The sequence below is a fragment of the Mizuhopecten yessoensis genome, unplaced genomic scaffold (assembly GCF_002113885.1).
Source record: "Mizuhopecten yessoensis strain PY_sf001 unplaced genomic scaffold, ASM211388v2 scaffold4947, whole genome shotgun sequence".
Lineage (NCBI taxonomy): Eukaryota > Metazoa > Mollusca > Bivalvia > Pectinida > Pectinidae > Mizuhopecten > Mizuhopecten yessoensis.
Window position 1 is genome coordinate 655,603 of NW_018405801.1, and position 21,179 is coordinate 676,781.

The 21,179-nt window shown below is 37.0% G+C and overlaps 1 protein-coding gene across 11 annotated transcripts in view; it reads left to right on the forward strand.

The window, feature by feature from the left end:
- Window positions 1–21,179, forward strand: part of LOC110450043 (rho GTPase-activating protein 39-like) — a 170,690-nt gene that overhangs the window by 86,464 nt on the left and 63,047 nt on the right. Inside the window, exon 1 of one of the 11 annotated variants that reach the window (XM_021497270.1) lies at window positions 6,462–8,080. The exons of 9 other annotated variants lie outside the window; for them this stretch is intronic. In XM_021497270.1, coding sequence (XP_021352945.1) covers window positions 7,962–8,080 — 119 coding nt within the window. In that variant the 5' untranslated portion in view covers window positions 6,462–7,961. Of the gene's footprint in view, window positions 1–6,461; window positions 8,081–9,957; window positions 10,920–21,179 lie in introns of those variants that run through there. One more of the 11 variants, XM_021497273.1, reaches the window with a different exon arrangement.

The window sequence follows — 21,179 nt, forward strand, 5'->3', positions numbered from 1 at the left end:
ACTCTAGGCCAGGAAACACCATATCCCCAATGAAAACAAATCTGTTGATAATTTCTTCTTTTCATGTCATAAAAAATTAGGATATAAAACCAAAAAAGGGGTTTAAGGGTTTTACCTTTCATGCATTGGAGACAAAAAATGTTGACCTTGTTTTTTTCAAGGTCGAAGGTCGTCTCCGACAGGAAGTCATGGCTCATCAGCTGTAACCCAGCTGTTTAACAGTTATAGGCTGGTCTTGTGTCTCTCTCCTCAGCCCTCTTCACATCAAATAGAATTGTCAATTATTACACCATCTGGAGGAAATATTCTTAATTAAGAATGTGTAAAAGTTTAAAAGCAGAAATCATAAATTCAGAAAAATAGTACTGGGGAAATGGATGCAATTATCAAGGTTATGCCGAATACAAAAATTGATGGATGCACTGTTCAGAACAAAATATTATTTCAGTTTCTTGACTATAGGAAATTTGCAAGCATGACTTATCTTCGACGAGAATTGGGGTATGTAATTTATGATTGAAATGTGTGTTATTATGTTTTGAAGTTAATTGGATTTTGTTTATTTGTTTATGGTTTAATAGCCCATCAACACAAGAAGGAACCCATCAACACAATAAGGTCATTTAGACCCATTAAATGGTAAAATGAATATTTCAGGTATAATGCATGAAGTCTGTTACCATATTGAAAAGAATATTAATATTAATGTTTGAAATAGACTGGCATTAATATAATTTGTTCTAATGAAGTTGATGTGAATTTTCAAGGAAACATGTGTTTTTCATTCAGGAAGTATGATGTAGATGATCTGAATAATTTATTTTGAAAATATTTCCAAATGACTTATTAATTGATCATTAACAGGTAATGTCTGAAAAATTATTTTACTTTATATTGATCTTTTAACATGAAAAATGGTTTGAAATAACAGAATCTGGGAATTAAGTGTGATATTTATTCACAGCTATTCCTATTTCTCTTTCATCTTCTTTTATTTGAATTCCTAAATGTTTGAATATTGCCGTCGTAAATTTTTAATGGTAAGTGGATAATGTTATTGTAGAATTTTCACGGTAAGTGAAAACAATAAATATAAATTTGCATCGAGTATAAACCATTTGTTATCACTTTGCAATCTTTTAAAAAAATATCATAAAAATATGATCCATAAATGTATGAAACATTATCGCAAAGTTTATTTTTCAGATATATGATGCTTCATACACAATCAATATTTTTCATATAGATTGCAATTTGACTCATATACCAAAGGATGGATTTCTGTGCTTTGTGAATTTCATTGTACAATGTACATCGTAATGTAAACTGAATTTATTTTAATATCCCCAGGAGTTTGTTTGCCATAGGAATCTAGATAGATAACTTTTATTGATCAATCCTGTAGTATTTATTCTTATCTCTATATTAAAACATTAAGCCTGAATCTTTGTGATTAAAAAAACCCACTTATCATTCGTGAATAACAAGATTTTGTGACTGAGAACGCTATTAAATCATACATGATCCGCGAGAATATCCCAAGGTATACTTACTTAGTCATGGTAATAATGATGAGTGTTTATAGATATAAAGGGTTGAAATGGCCTATATTTACGACTGTCTATTTATAAACACTTTGCGATGATCTTTGTCTGTGTTTTATCAATGATTGCTGATGTAATCCGAGCTGTGCGATGGTTTGTTCCGAACATGCTGAGTGGACCTGATGGTTTTTGCCGTCTTGAGTTTCGATGGTTCTCCTGTATACATAACTGTACAAGAGGCGGCTTGTCAGTGACGTATTAAGACTAATATCAGATTTTTACCCATCACACTCCTCCCTTGTCTGGCTGTGAACTCCCTATATAAAGTGACAATTATAAATTTGTTAGATAGGCCATGTTTATGTAACATAGAGATAGATAAAGGCAGGAGGTTGTTCTACATCGGAGGTGGGGGGTTGGGGCTGTCCTGGGAGGGGCTGTGAATTGAGAAATGGGGTTTCACATTGCATAGAAGTAACATTTTGTAATGGGAAGTACGTTTTGTGATGGAAGGGATTAGACTGGCTACCAGATCTAAAGTGTTTTGTAAAGAATTGTCCAGCTGCGTTCTTTCATTAGCTTATTTTCCCTTGTTTGAAACTTGCATCCAAGAGATCAAAATTATAAAAAAAAAAAATTTAAATAAAAATTCTAGAGACAATTTAAGAGCCAGTCTTAGGAAGAGAGTTTTGTATTGAGAAAGTGGGTTTTGCATTGCAGAGAGGTTGTTTTGTGATGGGAGAGAGTTTTGCATGGGAAGGGAGTGGGTTGGGTTGTAGCATTGCAAAGAGACTGTTTTGTGTTTGATGGAAGGTTTGCATGGGTGATGGAGTTTGTTGGAGTGTTACATTTCAAAGAAGATTTCCCGTGTTAAGATTGAGTTCAGCATTTGTACCAGAGTTGAGTTAGGTGTTGCTTTTGGCAGAGGTTGTTTTGTGTGGAAAGGGTACTGTTTTCAAAGCTTTACCGTTGTATGTGTAATTTCAGTTGCAGATTAGATATATGTCATAGTCAGGCATTGAATTCTTAAGAATGAATTGAAAGTTACAAATAAGGCAAGAAATGACCGTTTTACATAATAAACAAAACTTGTATTGTAATCCAGTCAAAAAACAGCCCAGCATTCAGTCTGTACAATATGTTGCATGTGGTGTTGAGATCCTAAAATTTTCTACTGAAAAAAGGGAATAAGTATTCATACATTGTATTTCTGAATCAGAAATTGCCGTCACTAGCTACATGTACAATACAAGCTAGTAAAGTGGACGTTAAAACCAATCAAACAAACCACAGAATTAAAAATAAAACCGAAAGTTAGGTCAGGATAGACATTTAATGAAGATTTTGTCATTCTAAAAACAGGAAAGGAACTGATGATGATTGGGTGTGCTCTCGAAGTAATTGAATAACGTATAAACACATGACCAATCCAGGTTGAACGTCCCTTGGTATAAACGCAATATGGGTTTGGTTGTCCCTGATGTAGTTCGGGAGAAGCCAGAATGTCTGTGGCGTTAGCTGTGACTCAGTGTTTAGAAGTCTACACCCTTTCTCATCACTAACACACAGAAGCTGGTTTGTTGCTAATTTGCCTCCTCTCAGAAACATGTGTACCTGCCAGTGGTGATATAATGCTTTGAGAGATGAGCACAAAAAATGAAATTGATCCTACCGAATGTTAAAAAAAAAATCTGCTTCAAGGATGCGGCATGAAATAAAATAATGAAAATGGTATTGCTGAATATTACTTTATTTTTTGTCTTGCTGCAGGACTTAATTAGTTGTAATTAACTGTTTTACTCAAGATTTAACTCTGCAGAATTGTGCATTTAGTGTTGAGTTGAAGACTTAACAGCTACCATTTTGCGGGGACCAGAACTAGCAGTTTCTGCATGGAGTGCTGTTTTCTGCCAAATGTGATTACGGCTACAAGTTTTTGCAACGATAATCACCTGTTTTATTAGAGGATTTTAAAGTCCTGAGACAGTGATTCGAATAAATGTAGCATTTGATTAAATCTGTGAAAGTGGTAATTGAAAATGATAGTATCTGCATCAACATAATGTTATAAACAACGAAAAACAATCTCTTAACTGTTTAATGACTAACTGTTATGACTTCTAATTCAATAGTTGGTTAATTTGAAAAAAATGAAAAACATTAATATCTACTTATATTTTGACTAAAGATATTTCAAATGCACTGAATAAAGTTGGTTAATTGAAAAAAGGATACAACATCTATTAAGATGGTCACTAACATAGTTTCTAATGTTATACATTTTAGGGATGATTTAGATGAAGCAAACAATTAGTAACTCGAGATCTTTAGTTCAGATTTCTGGTTTTAACTCATTCACCCCTGAAGTCACATTTGAACTCTTCCAATTCAAAGGACGAAATAGTTCATTATGAAATTTACGAGGGTGAATGAGTTAAGTGCTAATTCTAATGTAATCAGAAGTGCGATTTGTGTGTCGTTAACTAGGTGTAACCATTACCCTGATATCCTCATCCCCTATTGTATCTCGGGGTTTAATTTGTGTCCGATTTGTGCGTCGTTAACTAGGTGTAACCATTACCCTGATATCCTCATCCCCTATTGTATCCCGGGGTTTAATTTGTGTCCGATTTGAGTGTCGTTAACTAGGTGTAACCATTACCCTGATATCCTCATCCCCTATTGTATCTCGGGGTTTAATTTGTGTCCGTTGATATCCAAAGAACTCAATCTCAAAATGTTTAGCTGGTTGGTATCTCTACATGCCTGGCTGTGAATCGTTTTTGCTTGATCCAGATCGGGTGGGTTTTTTTACCGTTACAGTCAGCACCCAGTGGCTTTAGGGTTAAAGAATTAATATTTCATGCTCGTAACTGTCACTCTGGTCGACCGCCCACTGAGGAACCACCTCGTAAAGGTTAAAAAACACAAATACCAGGCTTGACCAATAACATCTGGCCCATCTTGACCAGTAGATAACTGGTCCAAAACAAACCGGTTTTATCTTGATGGTCCTACAAATGTATGGCACCATCATCGACCACACAATTTGATATATGCATTTCAAATTTTACTGATACCGACTGGGATGGGTATAATTTGAATTTGACTGCCGCTGATTGGTTAATAGGAGCTGGACCTTGAAGAAGGAATATTTATGTGAGAATCACTTGAAGAATTTCGTCAAATTGCTGTAGACCAGACGCCTACATAAAATCAAGGATTTATAGAGCAAGAATAACAGACCTATCAATGTTCTGGCTGTTTGCGGATAAAGTTTTAAATAAGACGTTTTTTCACCCAAAAGCAGACGGCATGCCTTGCCCGGTGCTGGTTTGTAATGTAAATTTTGACAGAAGATAAAGAATTTTGACAGTAAATCTTGTTTCGCCATTTGAATGTGTATATAAAACCAGGAAAAGATTACAGATATTTGCCGTTGAAGATATGCAGCACCACAATCACCGTTTCTTAATGGCATTCAAGGATGCTTTATAGCAGAAAGTCACTCGATAGAGATTGGGCTTAATCTTTAGTTTTTTGGACAATTGGCCAGCCGATCAACCGGTCAAGGGATAAGGACTTTTGGTGATATACCTACACCCTTTACAGTGAATAAAATAGTGACAATTTTAGTATTGAACAGAAGGATAAAGTCAAATGATAAGAACCTTTCTGTTTAGACCTAACATTTGTAGTGTCAAAAGAAGTGTACAGAACGGAAGAAACAGAAAAAATCTTACAAAATGAATTTGTACAGAATGGAAAGATGAGAATGACGTTTTGAGTCATGAATTTAATGGATTGAGGTACACAGCTGTACAGTACAGGACCGCAAGGCAGTAATACGTATCTGATGCTGTTTCTCTGTTACGGAACGTCACAGATATATCAATATATATACAAACACTGTTTTTCAATCAGTTTTTCAACCCCCTCCCCACTAGATTTAATATGATTTATCAGGGAAACGTTCTTGGCAGAGTATTGGAAGTTTGGACATTAATCTTTCATCTTGCATGTACTTTGTACTGGCTGTGTATCTGAGGCAGCTCTAGCGGGGTAGCACACCACAGTGCCTGCGTTTCTGTCAGATCCCAACCACGTCTGGAGCAAAAGGGCAGGTATCACCAGCTAGTTGTCATTCATTATTGATACTGATCACTCATTTCGGCCAGTCTCGATCACTCACCTCGACTGACCGTGATAAGCTTTTGTAGAAATCGGATATATTGATCTTGGGCACGTAAATGTTTGAATCCCTAGGGATTATATGTGTCATTTTCTATTGAATTAGCGATACATTAGTGTGTACTCTTGGACCAGAACCACATGTGAAAGTGGTCATGATTGGACATTACCGGACGCTATATTGGATGTCGCCTTCATTCAGTATCACAAGTCCGTGTTTTATTGGATTTTTTCGTATGTTCAGAGACAACTCCATGCTGTTGACCACGAGCTGTTAATGAAATTTCATCTAATTATGGATCTCTAATAGTTTGACCTCTCCTAAGACCGATCTTGTATGTGTGCATAATGATACAAGTAAACAGATGGATGCTAGTCTCCATGTATATATTTCTATGTTCCTGGTAATAAGATCTTTGCTGCATCTATCACGAAACTTTGATTCCAACCTGGCACCTTTCATCCCTAATATTTACAAATAGGCTCATCCTTCCATTCATTCTGGGGGTTAGAACGGAGCTGTGGAGGGGAGAACAGTTTCTGCCTTTGTGTGATTTTTTTTTTGTGAAATATTAGAGACTTTTAGTTATTTAATATTTTAGACAAAAGAAAATCTTCTTTCTTGTTAAATATTATGCACAATTTTATTGTATGTGCATGGGGAAAAATACCAAGTGGCTGTATATTTGGTCCCGAAATCTTATAAAAGTTAGTGAGTCGTTCAGCTGCACTGTCTAGCTGATAAGAGTGTGTGAGGGAGAGGAGCTGGATTTATGGATGCCTGTACAGTGTGATGTGTCTAGTGGCTGTGGAAGGACCCAGTGTGTAGAGAGTCCTGCATTCCTCTACGCGGAGTAAAGGATGGAGATGTCAACACCATCTTAAGTATTTGTCGCACTGCTTTAAGTGATGACGGAGGACATTAGATATAAAGGAATTCAGTTCATATCCAGTGTGGGACCAGATAGCTTATTTACACCTTATTTCATACTCATATTTTTTTGTGTGCGATTTGATGTATATACAGACCATTGATCATAAACAAGGCTATAATTACTACAATAGCGTCTTATTTCTAATGCTAGAAACATGAGTTTTAAATCATATTTGATATTTGTATCATATGCATATTGTTCGTGACTGTGTGCAGGTTGATACATGGACTAAATAGTCAAATTATATATGGACTAGTGATCTTAAAAGGATTATATGTCTCGTGTACATGTTACATACATGAACTGCACGGAAAGGATTCTATCTACTCTATTAAGTTATCATAAATATCTATCACTGCGCCAAAGTCTGCACGATCCTTTTACAACAAGATCTGCCGTGCGTGTGGGCAATGGATAATTGCCATATTGTCGGTTTTACATTTACCTGATTTGCCGTTCCTCCTTTTTGATTTTCGTGAATCTCCACCCAGCTGTAACATTTTCTATGATCAGAAATGCCGGCTTACATCATTCTCAAGGCTGTGTGGAAGAGATAACAATTTGACAATAATAATGAGGTCACATTTTATAGTCCTCCTAACAAGACCAGGGATGTCACTTGTAGTTATTTTGTAGACACAAATTTATTCTGATATAGCAGTTTTACACTCTGTCGCATTAATCAGAAAAATCTTCTACATAGATTACAAGTTATTACGAGGATAGAACAATTTTCTCAACAGGAAAGAATTGCTCTTGACATAAAAATGTCCCACTTTCCCAATGGGATGTTGCAGTCTGTGTAGAAGCGGGACATAAACACATTTAGATCTTCATTTGGTTGCCTCAGTGTGCGGCACTGGATTGTCTTACCCGCATTAGCTGGTAGCAGTGCGTTTACAGACAAAAGGATACGATCTTATAATTAGAAATCAGACATTTCAGTCGGACAGCTGGTGGGCTTGGCTGTAAAATCGTGACAGGTGACATTTGCTGCCGTGGAAGTGTGATTACAGGCGGCCTTATCATCATCCGTCGGAATTTCTTGTTCCGTTAGAATGTGTCTGACATTAGAAAACGACACTGCTAATTACACAGAGTTGTGATATTAGGGATATTCGGATTTCGATTCTACTGGCTCATATCTTGTTTTATGAAATATTTTTTTTATGAGGAAAGTGCATAATTAACAAAAACACGTCTCACTCCTGGATTGATTCATAATGGACTATAAAAATCACATATAAATTGATAAGGACAAGAGAAAAAGATTTGGAGGATATTGTATTGTATGAACAGGACTCAGACGGAAATAGACATCATGAATTTCAACAACCAGTCGATGTATATGTATACGTACTCGTCACAGACGTATGAATTCCACAGCTGTCATGTTGACTATTACTACAGGTAAGTCCTGCTATGTCGAGTAATTAGTAGACTCGTTAGGGCCGTAGTGTTCTCGTTGGACCTGGTACTACATTAAGTAGGTATCTTGGCACCAGATCGTAGTCCTAGATACCAGCAATTAACCTTGTATCTGTGACACAGGAAATCGTTACTATGTTAACAGGGCCTCTGACACCCTCATACTCAGACGCTGACATTACCAGACAAGTCAGCCGCACTCTCACATGGCACCAGTAGATAAATCCAGTTAGTATCTACTTGGCGAAAGGCAGGTTTTCACGTCTTTGAATAAAGCCATCATTCATAAAAAAAAAAAAAAAAAAAAAAATTCCAGTAAATATCTATTTGTTCTCTTAGATATTAGATATCAAGATATTATTCTAATAAAAAAAAATCTGTTTTCAAAGTTCTCTGAAGGTGAAAGTGCACTACGGTTGTTTAATTAATTGCCTATTTAAGTTGTAACCTAACCTAGGACAAAGTGTATTATGTGAACATTGATATTTTGTGCAGTTATCAATTGGTAATTTTTTGCTAGAATGCAGATTTTGTGCATCTATTACCATATGTTAAAGTGGTTTTCAATATATGGTGGCAGATTTATCAATTATGTTAAACCGTTTTGAAGTTGATGGCCCTACCAATAGTCAATTAAAAATGCAGGCGGTATAACTGTATAAATAAGATGGAAAATGAATCCTGTATCGGTGATATATACCATGGTATAGTAATGAAATCAATTAACATATATACATTAATTAAATTGTGTGCAGCTGTGGTTTAAAAATGAATTTCTAAGTCATCACAGTATTATCTAGTACTTATAACCTGTCTACAATGTGCTTTAAAAACCCCGATATTGTCTTCTTTCACCTGAGTAGGAGATAAAGACATTGCTGCCAGTCGTATATTTATAGAGTCATATACTGTGATGATTTTGGGAGGAATTCGTAAGTCATCACTCGGTATTATTTAGTACTTAGGTACATGAGTTTTGGCGGTATATGAAACTTTTCGACATTATGGCAAACCGCTGTATTACCCTCTTCCATCTGAGCAGGAATTCATAGACAGCAGTGCTCTGTGTGTGTTCCCAGCTAGGATTTACACCCATTGTCACTAGACATATCTTCCTGTAAGTGTTATGTACTTTGACAGAGTACTTCTGAGTGTTACACCTTTCTGTTGGGCTACATCCAAAGAATGACAGTCTTTTCAAGAAGCTGTGTATTACTATTTTGTTTTCAATGTACAATTTGCAAGGAGGAGTTAGTCGCATACCAGTGAAAAGTACCATTAGTCCCTACTGAGCATTTTAGCTCTTTCTGTATTAGTATTTCTTTCCGTATGATGTGTCCATGCAACAGAATCCAAGGTTACCATTGGAGGTCAAAGGTCAAGTTATGCTTACTTGCAAACTTTTTGAAATTTCAATTGGGAAAATTATGCACGCTTAGAATTAAAAGCATAGATAAAATATGTGCATATACAACCTAGGGATGAATCATCAGATCATAGGAAACGGGTATAGTTTAGCAATTCACAGGTTGAAAATGCTCAATTTTAAGGTCCAAAATTTAGGGTCTCCCTCCAAGATGGGGATAGTTGGCAAGTATGAGTTATGTATTGATTTGCAATGAACATTGATCGATTATTTTCTGAGAGATTCTCTAACTTTCCGAAATAATCTAATGTTGATGTAAGACACGTTATGAGTGCTTGTCAGCATTGGTGTCACCAGGTTTTCACTTGATAGAGGTGATCACAACAGAAAGGTGGTCTTATTACAAAGGTAATTAATATCACTCGTGTATTTAGGTTTCCCGACGTACTAATATTGTGTTGGAATATGAACAGCTGGGCGTTATTGGCATTGATTGAGGCTCGAGTTTATTACATCTGTCACTGACATGTTTAATTTGATCAAATAATCCAAATGCAGCATGCACATGTTCAGCTCTGTTTAAGCATGTTGTAAAACATATATAAATCACTCAATATCAAACTTAGCATATTCGTTCAGTCATAAATATGGAAACAAAATTTTAATTTAAAAGTCCTATTAATCAATTACTTTTACCTTCATTTCATTTATAAATGGACTGACCTGTTCCAGCCCTACCATTGTCATTAGAAGGGGTGATCAGGTTAATGTCTGATTAAAATCCTCCCTAAGAAAAATCCAATGGCCTTTTATGGCATCGTATCAAAGCATACACATGCCTTTGGTGTTTTCTTGTCAGGTCAAATGAATAGCGTTGTCTTCTTATTGATTGTAAAACATGAATGCCCATATTAGGAGTTGTCACTACTATGGAGCCGACATGATTGATATTGATTTGTTTCGCCAATATTAAGATATGGAGAGAAAAAAACACGAAAGGAGAAAAAGTATTACAAACCATAGCCCAAAGACACACAAGTATAATGTCGGGGAAAATGACAAAAAAAAGGGTCGAAAAACCTATTAATCTCGAGTTGATAGTGATTATTGTCATGGTAACAGGAAATCTGGAGTCCTCCTGAATCACCTGCTTTCAGGTGTACTACGATATTGATTATGTTTCACATTCATTTGCAAACATGTTCTTACACACACGTACACCCAATCACCGATACACATGTGTTGTCTCACTGTGTCTCAACGGGGATGTATCATCTCCGGTCTCCAGATCCATATCAGAAAAAATAAGGGTCAAGTTCCTCGAAATTTGGTGTGAAATTTCTATGGATTGTACAGCATGAATGACCGGAAGAAAGGAGAAAAACATTTAGATGACCAGGACGTTATTTGTAAAGTGAAATCGGTGTCTAGGGGCCGTGTTCGTCACAGGAGAAGGTACCGTTGATTAACACTGTATTGATTTGGGGCCAATCTTTGTTCGTAGCTCACCATGGGAGTCGGCACTGATCCGAGGGGTTACCTGTGTAATGACCTGTAATATGGGGCTAATGCTTTTGTCAATATAGAGCGGTGTATTCACATTTATCCAGGAAAGTTATTAATCTGGACCAAAATTCCTGTACTCAAATAGCTTTACCAGGTATACAGTGTTTATGCTTGGCAATAGTTTCATATCTTTTGGTGATATTGCTAACTAGTTACATTCATAGATATTCATAATTTTTCGTGTTTCTTTAAGAAAAGGGGTTTTATTCTGTTTGCAGAAAAATAGCAATTTTATGAAATTGTGCAGACATAGAGTCCTATTATTTAGCCAGTAACTTGCAGAAATATAGTGCCAGGAAGTTGGTGAAAACTAAGACCACTTCAACAAACAAGCATCTTCAGGCCTCTTGGGCCTATTTGTTTGAAGAAAAAACATAATGAAATTGTGTGCAAACACTCCATGAAACTGAACTACAGGTGACTTTTGTCTTTGTCTTTGTTTGTGTATGGTGCATACATAGGCCTTGCCATCTGGTGATGAAGATGTTACAAAGATATCTGTATCTTTAACTCATTCACCCCTGAAATATCGTAATGAAGTATTCCAACCTTTGGTTTGGAAGCGTTCAAATTTGCCTTCAGGGGTGAATGAGTTAACATTCAGGTGTAAGACCTAATAGGATATCTTCAAGACAGGTGCCTTCTCTACGGGAGCTAGTATTTGTTTACTGCTGTTGGACACAAACCATTTCTCAACAATTTTACGTCTTATCATCAACATTTCAGCATAATATTAAGAATATCTTGAGAAGATTTGACCACAAAAATGATGATGAGTAAGACTGTCTTCCAATTCACTTCAAAGAACCTAAGACCGGCTTAGGATTGGCGAACATGACTGTACCCAATTAGTAGTCAGTGCTAGTTTTCAAGTTTTCAAGTAGTGTCAGATGGAATGAACTGGGAAAAAACATTCCTACTCCTTATGTTCGGGGCAGTGTTTGTTTATGAGAGGTTTGCTACCCTGAGCTTCCACTATCCCATGTCTGTTTCTCCTGTGGATTCGTAGATAAAATAGACTCTAATTAGCCATTTTTTTATTTGGACAGTGCAGGTTGTCGGACAGACTTCCCCCTTCACTCTCTCCTATACCTCCTCATTAGAGAACGGTAGGGGGAGCTTTGTCAGGAGGTGATCCATTCCACTCCTGTGTGCCCTCTTGATTCCTACTTTCCACGGAATGGTTCCGTACAATGCCCTATAAAAAAAATTACAGCTTTTTTATTAGACAAATAAGAGAGGGATTTTTACCTGTTTCGAGTTTGATTTAAAATAAGTCTGACTTTCGTATCATTAGAGTTATGACATCCATAGCTGAAATTAAACAATATTTCGTATATTTTTTAATTTGTTTGCAAAGAACAAAATTAATATTACTAAGTACAATACTTGTAACAGTAAAAACACACATTATGTATATATGTTTGCCTGCCTAGACCACTCTCACTGAATATAAATATTGGGTGAAATGTCTGAAAAAAACATCGCTTCATGTTTAATAGAGATTTATACATCATCAACTGAGCACACGCTGATCTTGTAGTCCTACACGTGTGTAAGGGAAGTTGTGGTGCTGGAGGTATTTAATTTCTGGTTGCATATTACTTACCATGTTGTACCAACTTTATACCATTACCGTAATTTACTGGTTAAAGCCCCCGCCCTCCCCAGTGGTTTTGATTGGAGAAAACCAACCTTGTATGATCATGTTTTTAGATCTTTGGGTATTTTGGAGTTTATTTTCTAGTATTGAATATTTAGAGATTAATACTGATTATGTAGATGTTGTACCAACATATACCGTTACCATAATTTACTGGTTAAGGCCCCCGCACTCCAGTGGTTTTGAGTGGAGAAAATTGACCTTATATGTTTAGAGTTTATTTTCCAATATTGTTTATTTCGAGATTTATACCGTTTTTCTATCAAAAATACCCATAATCCAAAATCCAAATGATTTGTCAAAAAATCCCCCACTTGATCAGTTAATATATATAAATGTTGTGTGGCGGATTAATTGAAAAGAAGAATTTGTGTGTTGTCTTGAAGGACAAAACAAGCATTTGATTATTGCTTTGCAATTGTGAAGAAAATTGAAGTTATGTTGTTGGCAGCGATGAAATACAGAATACGGCTTGGTGGATAAGTTTCCCACTTGGAAGTGATATTATATATCTTAATTGTCTCTACACTATAGTCAAGGAAATGCCTTTCCTGCACTCAGATGCACTGCTTGAATCTGATGGGTGAAATATTGGCAGAATAGTGTTTAGATCTGCATCTTCAATAAGCTTGAATAAACCAGCAGTTTCGATTTAGAAAATGTTGTGGAGTATTTCTCCATTTCATTGTTTGAAAAATAAATAGAAATACATGAAATTGACAAATACAGGAGAATGCATCTGTACAAAAAATGGGCTGGTTATATTGTGGCGGTCAGTGAGAAATGTATTCGGGTATTGCTATAGGTCATTCAGTACAGACGAGCTTTCTTGTGGCGTGACATTGATTGAACACTTCTACAGTTGATGGAAGTCTAATTCACATGTACAAGAAAGATGGCTTATAATACATGAATTTGCCATTTTCTCTCTTAATCAGTGCAGTTAATATGAAATTGAATATATCAAATAGACCCAGTGACTTTCAATTTCACCCAACAAGAATTTGCTCTATAGACTTTTACTATCAGCCAGAAACGACTTAAATTGTCATTGGGCCGCAAAATCATAGCAAAAAGCAAAAACTGTTTCCAGGATTGATGCTAGTTTGTAGCACTTGTCTGAGTTACATTTATACGGAGTAATAAAGTACGATTCATATTTTTGTTCGTGTCAGAGTTCATTCACCATATAGATCCACAGAGGGCCGGACCACCTGACATCCCACATCCGTTATATGTTGTCAGATGGTTGTCGGCTAGCCATGGCTCCATGCTTCTGATTGAGATGATTTTTTCTGCCATGATTCTCTCTTTCATCTGACATGGGCGCCTCCTGCAGCTTCTCCCTGACAGAGAATCTCAAAACCTGATCAATCAATAAGGATCCTGATCGCTCCGGGTTATCATGTTAGATATTTCAGTTAAAAGATTATTTGTTATAATTAGCTGAATTCTTTCTCGCCTGCTATTGCGCTATTTACGGTCTTGTGTATCGATACATCTCAGCCAACCCAGCAAGGCTTGGTGACAGACTTGAAAAAGACCTCTATCGTCTTTTACATTTAAATTGACATTGCGCATTATTTGGCAACCACACCAAATGTATGTTTGTGAATGAGAGAAATCTCCCAAATCTAAAAATCTATTTACCATTTTGACTATATAAAGGATTTTCTGCCTGTTTACCAGGATCTTCTATGTTCAAGAAATCTGTTTTTTTCTTATAGGGATGGACTGTAAAAACAAAAATCTGATAAGGTAGACGATTTTTGGCTTGGCTTTAATATAAAGTATTTTTCCTACAAAACAATGATTGCTTATAAAGCAGTATCTTTATATAATTATGAGACAGTAAAAGGAGTTGGTGTCACAAGATGTGGCCATCCATCACACTTTATAGAATAGTGTGCTGACAAGATATAAATCGGTACAACGGTTTTGATGACATGACCACAAATCAAACTTTATAGAACAGTGTGTTTAAAAGATGAAAAAAGGTACCACAGTGTTGATGAGACAGCCACAGACCAAACTTTAAAGCACAGTGTGCTTACATGATAAAAAACGGTACCACAGTGTTGATGAGACAGCCACAGACCAAACTTTACAGAACAGTGTGCTTACATGATAAAAAACGGTACCACAGTGTTGATGAGACAGTCACAGACCAAACTTTAAAGCACAGTGTGCTTACATGATAAAAAACGGTACCACATTGTTGATGAGACAGCCACAGACCAAACTTTACAGAACAGTGTGCTTACAAGATAAAAAAACGGTACCACAGTGTTGATGAGACAGCCACAGACCAAACTTTAAAGCACAGTGTGCTTACATGATAAAAAACGGTCCCACAGTGTTGATGAGACAGCCACAGACCAAACTATAAAGCACAGTGGGCTTACATGATAAAAAACGGTACCACAGTGTTGATGAGACAGTCACAAACCAAACTTTAAAGCACAGTGTGCTTACATGATAAAAAACAGTACCACAGTGTTGATGAGACAGCCACAGACCAAACTATAAAGCACAGTGGGCTTACATGATAAAAAACGGTACCACATTGTTGATGAGACAGCCACAGACCAAACTTTAAAGAACAGTGTGCTTACATGATAAAAAACGGTACCACAGTGTTGATGAGACAGTCACAGACCAAACTTTAAAGCACAGTGTGCTTACAAGATAAAAAAAAAACCATACCACAGTGTTGATGAGACAGCCACAGACGAAACTTTAAAGCACAGTGTGCTTACAAGATAAAAAAAAAACCATACCACAGTGTTGATGAGACAGCCACAGACGAAACTTTAAAGCACAGTGTGCTTACAAGATAAAAAAAAAACCATACCACAGTGTTGCTGAGACAGCCACAGACCAAACTTTAAAGCACAGTGGGCTTACAAGATAAAAAAAACACCATACCACAGTGTTGATGAGACAGCCACAGACCAAACTTTAAAGCAGTGTGCTTACAAGATAAAAAACGGTATCACAGATGAGTCTGTCACAAGGTATGGCCGCCCACCTAACAAGGACAGTGATGTAATACCACCTGACCATTGTTTCTGTGATGTGTAACGATTACCCGGGTTCTGTCGATGAGGCATTGAAGTCACAATTGCTGCTGTATCACAATGCTGTTTCGGTATCATGTTACACGGCTACAATAAAGATTGTTTCCGACACGTACAATATGCATTGTTTTGTTGGATCATGATAAGATATCTGACTAATCTGTTTAAAAAAAGGAACAGATGAGGTCACAACACAACGTCAATAAATGATTTTCTTTGTTATTCAGATCTGTATAATCAAGTTGAACTTTTGACAAACAATTAATGTCAGAAGAAAATGTGTCATCCCGAACACATTTTGTTCTGTTTCCTTGGTTTTGTATGCCTTTACAGTCATGAATAAAAAGCTAGATGTTTCTTAACAAATTCTAAACATTTACTTCCGTCTCGCTAATATGAATAACAGGTGAACTGATTTTCTGAGAGACAAACTTTACGTTGACTGTGATGGTGTAACAGTGAGCTCTAGACGGATGCTCTACCAGTTGGGGAATCTGGTCACCAGCAATTATGTCTTTACTCCAAAAGGACAACCCTGAGGATGGGTTTTGGGGCTCTCAATAGACCGTCACACCAACCACTTATGTGACATGGCTGATCATAGCCACTGGATTGTGATAGTAAAAAAAATACAGTTGGCCTGACAAGGATTTGAACCAGGATCCAACTCCAAGCTCAAGATGGACACACTATTCACATGACTTTGACCCAGTCCAGTAATTTGACTATGGACCTGGAACCATTGGGTAATAGTTGCTGGAAACATCATGTATTCTACCAACTATTGCTTTGGTAGGTTTACATGTGGTGGTGGTTCAATTTTTTAAACATCATTGAGTTTGTTCTTGGAGTGTTTCAGCATGAGAAACCATTACCTTCTAGCTGCTGTGCCTTATCTACATAATGTGACGTATACAGTACTTGATTTTCATGTCCTTTCAATATTTTTGGCCTTCAAGGTATTAGATTTGTGTTCATTGTAGGAGTAATTTCTCATTGGCTTCACATTAAATGTTATTTTAAAAGATATTGTTTCCGTCATGGAGACCTTAAATTACACTGTTCTTCACAGGATTGGTATATGTGAGGGAGGCTTGCAACCCATTAATTTGATTGGAAAGTCTGTTTCTTAGAGAGATGATTTTATGAAATTGTGTATAGGGGAACATTTGTAGTAACATTGCCACCGTTTAATTTGATTTGAGAGTCTGTCTCTTAGAAAAGATTGCATTATAATGTTGTGTATTTGGGATACATGATACATAGTAAAACCATCCTACATGCTTTGGTAGAATTCAGTTCTGAGCGATGCTAATTATTCTGGAAGAGTAACATTACTGTATGAAAAATGAGTTTGTTTGAAACCATCTGTTTGATAATTTGGTTACCGTAAGATTCAAATTTCTTCTTCGCTGGCGAGAATATACCTTTTTTTCTCCGAAGAGGCAACTCATGCAATTTCTGGGGCCAGGTCTCCAGAGATTGTAATGGCTTTTTGTTCCTGGATAATTTGAACCTTATGATAAGATATGAAAAGGAATATCCATGGGCCTTAGGTTTATTTGTCTCTTGGGATGGTATGATCCCACCTTTACTAGCAGCTAAAATCTCACCAATCACCATCGCCAATTCTGTCGGAATTTTTTTTTCTGTGATCATTGGCCAAATAATTTCGAATGAGTGCTCTCGAAGGAAATCTATTGGGTCGAAATGTTGATTTTGTTACCAACCTTTCTGACTCACATGTATCATTATCAAATTGTGTAAATTAATCGTTCTGTGCACTTTGAGTAATATTGCTTGCCAAACTTTGATGCATGGAGGAGATTAACTGATTATTTCCCTTTAAAGATTGATCCAAACTCTGTTATAAAATGATTGATACAGTTCAGCAGATGTTGTGTTATATAACATACTGTATACTGTGATTTTTGTCTGTGCAGTTTAATTTTTCGCTGTTTTCACCTTCCGTAATGAGGGCGAATTTATTTTTATGGCATACAGTTGTTAAAGTACATGATAACATAGTAATCAAATATGAAGGACGAACTTAACTCTGGCGAATATGGATTTCACCAACTTGGTGGGAATATTTCCTCTATACAGGTTCCATATCATTACATTGTACATTACAATGATGTTTATGTAAAATGTTTCATTTTCATGTTGATGGTCAAAACAGTTCCCCTATCAACTTGTTTTTCAAAATGGTGATTTGGTTAAAATTTATAAGTAATTACTGATATCAAATTGGAATTAAATTAACAAATTCTGTGTATTGGTTAAATGATAACGACATCAATACAACAGGAAATGTCATTTTCACTGACCTAAGAGACAAACCATCATTTAAATATGTTATAAGTTTCTTACATTTCATGTAAACAGATCAGAGGTTTATTTTTTGCATAATTTTATGCAAATTACAATGCAAGAATGGGAACATTTTTTTTTTTTTTTTAATATTTTCCAGAAGTTGGATAATAAGGGTTGTGATTTCATGCTTATAGAATCTTGCTACGAAGTGAAAGGCTCTTTTCTTCTGTAACATGCACCCCAAGGTCGTGACTTTGCTGTGTTTCCAGGTCAACGGGATACCAGAGAAATGCATGATGGGTATCAGGTTTACAAGTATAACTGGTGTGTGTAGTTGGCATACTTTCACCAGGTAAGGTTATACCCTGGTATGTCTGCCTCTCCCTTTGTGGACGAGTAGCTCCGTCTCTTCTTCTCCTCTTTGTCATGATCACTTAATATTTTTTCTGAAATGGTAGTTGGTTTCACATGTTTGTATTACTGTTTTGAACCGTTTTCTACCCTATATCATGTACTGGGTTTGGCTTTCATTACACATTGCTGTCGTATAAACTTATTGTTCGGGGTGAACATGATAAGGAAATAAAATCATGGTTTTTCAGGTAATGTATATGGTTTTCAAGAAATTCTTACATGTATTCAATTTTTACTGAATGAAAAAAAAATATATATATCTTGAATTCTTCCTTGTTTTGTGGTTTCCTGTGTTATCTCATCATTGCAGTCATCATGAATTGTGCTTTATTGCCACATTGAACCTGTGTTTGTCTTCCTAATCATTTCATGAATTGTCTTAAATTCATCTCTGGTCAAATAATTCAAATTAAGGTAAGTTTTCAATATTGAAGAAGGGGAGTACCTACATGTAGGGGTAAAAAAGGGTAGAAGGTGATGAGCTAAGAGAGGAAAGGATTGGAAGGGGAAGAACTAAGGGTAGAGTTAAAGAGAGGGTAGAGGAGGAGAAGCTTGGGGTAGAAAGAGGGTAGAGGAGGGGAAGCTTGGTAGAAAGAGGGTTGATGAGGGGAAGCTTGGTAGAAAGAAGGTAGAGGAGGGGAAGCTTGGTAGAAAGAGGGTTGATGAGGGGAAGCTTGGTAGAAAGAAGGTAGAGGAGGGGAAGCTTGGGGTAGAAAGAGGGTTGAGGAGGGGAAGCTTGGGGTAGAAAGAGGGTAGAGGAGGAGAAGCTTGGGGTAGAAAGAGGGTAGAGGAGGGGAAGCTTGGTAGAAAGAGGGTTGAGGAGGGGAAGCTTGGGGTAGAAAGAGGGTAGAGGAGGGGAAGCTTGGGGTAGAAAGAAGGTAGAGGAGGGGAAGCTTGGGGGGATAGAAAGAAGGTAGAGGAGGGGAAGCTTGGGGTAGAAAGAGGGTAGAAGAGAAGGAGCTAGGGTTAGAGATAGGGTAAAGGGGAAGGGATAGAGAGGGGGAGGAGGGGGGGAAAGCAAGGAGTAGAGATAGGATAGAGAGAAAGAGCTAGAGGTAGAGGTAGTCTGGTGGTGCAGTGGACAATGTACTTGCCTTTCACTATGGCAGGCAGGGGTCGATTCCCTGATCGGTTGTGAAAAGGTATGGGGTCACCTGCCCGACCATGTGGGTTTTCTTTGGGTACTCCAACATTAAGACCCCCGCACACGCTAACATCCTGGCCAACAAGAGTGATTAATATAAGTTTAAATAACTGTTTTCATAATTGTCGTAAAATAAATAAAGTTAATATTTGATAGGGGTAGAGAGGGGGAACTTTGGGTAACAAAAGGTTAGAGAGGGGGAACTAGCGGTAAAGAGAGAGTAAAGGAGGAGAAGCTAGGGGTATAGAAAGGGAAGAAAGGAGGAGCTAGGGGTAGATAAAGGATAGAGAGAGGGAGCTACGGGTAGAGAGGGTAGAGAGGGTAGAGAAAAAGGGAGCTAGAGGTAGAGAGGGTAGAGAAGAGGGAGCTTGGGGTGGGGAGAGCGTAGAGAAAAGGGAGCTAGGGGTGGGGAGAGGGTAGAGAAGAGGGAGCTAGTGGTGGGGAGATGGTAGAGAAGAGGGAGGGGAGAGGGTAGAGAAGAGGGAGCTAGGGGGGGGGGAGAGGGTAGAGAAGGGGGAGCTACAGGTAGATAGGGTAGGGAAGAGGGAGCTATGGATGGGGAGAGGGTAAAGTGGAGTAGAGAGGGAGGAACTATGGGTACAAAAAGGGGAGATAGGAAGTAGCTCAGGGTAAGGGAATAGTGGAAGGGGAAGAATGGAATAGGGACAGATAATGGAGGAAAAGAACCAGGGAGGAGGATCAATTGAGAGATGGGGGCTTCACAGATATTGAGTGACTGCCTTGAGAACCAGTTCTATGATTCATGTGATGTCTTTCCATACATCATTAGTTACACATACGTCAAGCATATGCCTGACCATGATTGGAGCTTTTGTAACTGACAAGCTTGTAACTGAGAAGTGCAAAACATTATTACAGATGTTCTGTTAAAACTGATAGGAGTCTCCCTCCCAGCACACATTTCCTGATTAGGAATGTAATTTGAGGGTGATTAATGGTTTCAGCAGAACACAAATCAGCAAATACCTCATTAGCTTCTCAAATGTTAAAATCTACCGATGCAAAATTATAGTAAACTATGACAAATTTTCTGATGTTTACTCCGAGTTATATAAGACAATTCTGCTTGAATATATTATTGTCGTATATAAAGTTTTATTGATTTCTTTTTTGACCATTGGAGTTGAATTTTTTGAGGCTCAATTGTCCAAAGTAGACTAAACAAAGTCTTAAGAGGTTAACTCATTCACCCCTGAAGACACATGTGAACTCTTCCAATTCAAAGGTTGGATCAGTTCATTATGAAACTTCAGAGGTGAATGAGTTAATTATGTTTTTTATTTGTAAATATTTTTGAAACTTTAAATTCATGTTTTTTGTTGTCTTTACAAGACTAGTTAAATGCACATATTTTTGTCATATTTTGTTAAATGTTTCAAGAATTTCATAGATACATTCACAATTGATTTTTTTGTGTCAAGCTGACCATCCTATGAAACCTTGGGCCCCAGGTATAGTTGTCACCTGGTACTGTATCAACAGTTATATAGGTATTAAAATCAGCAGCCACA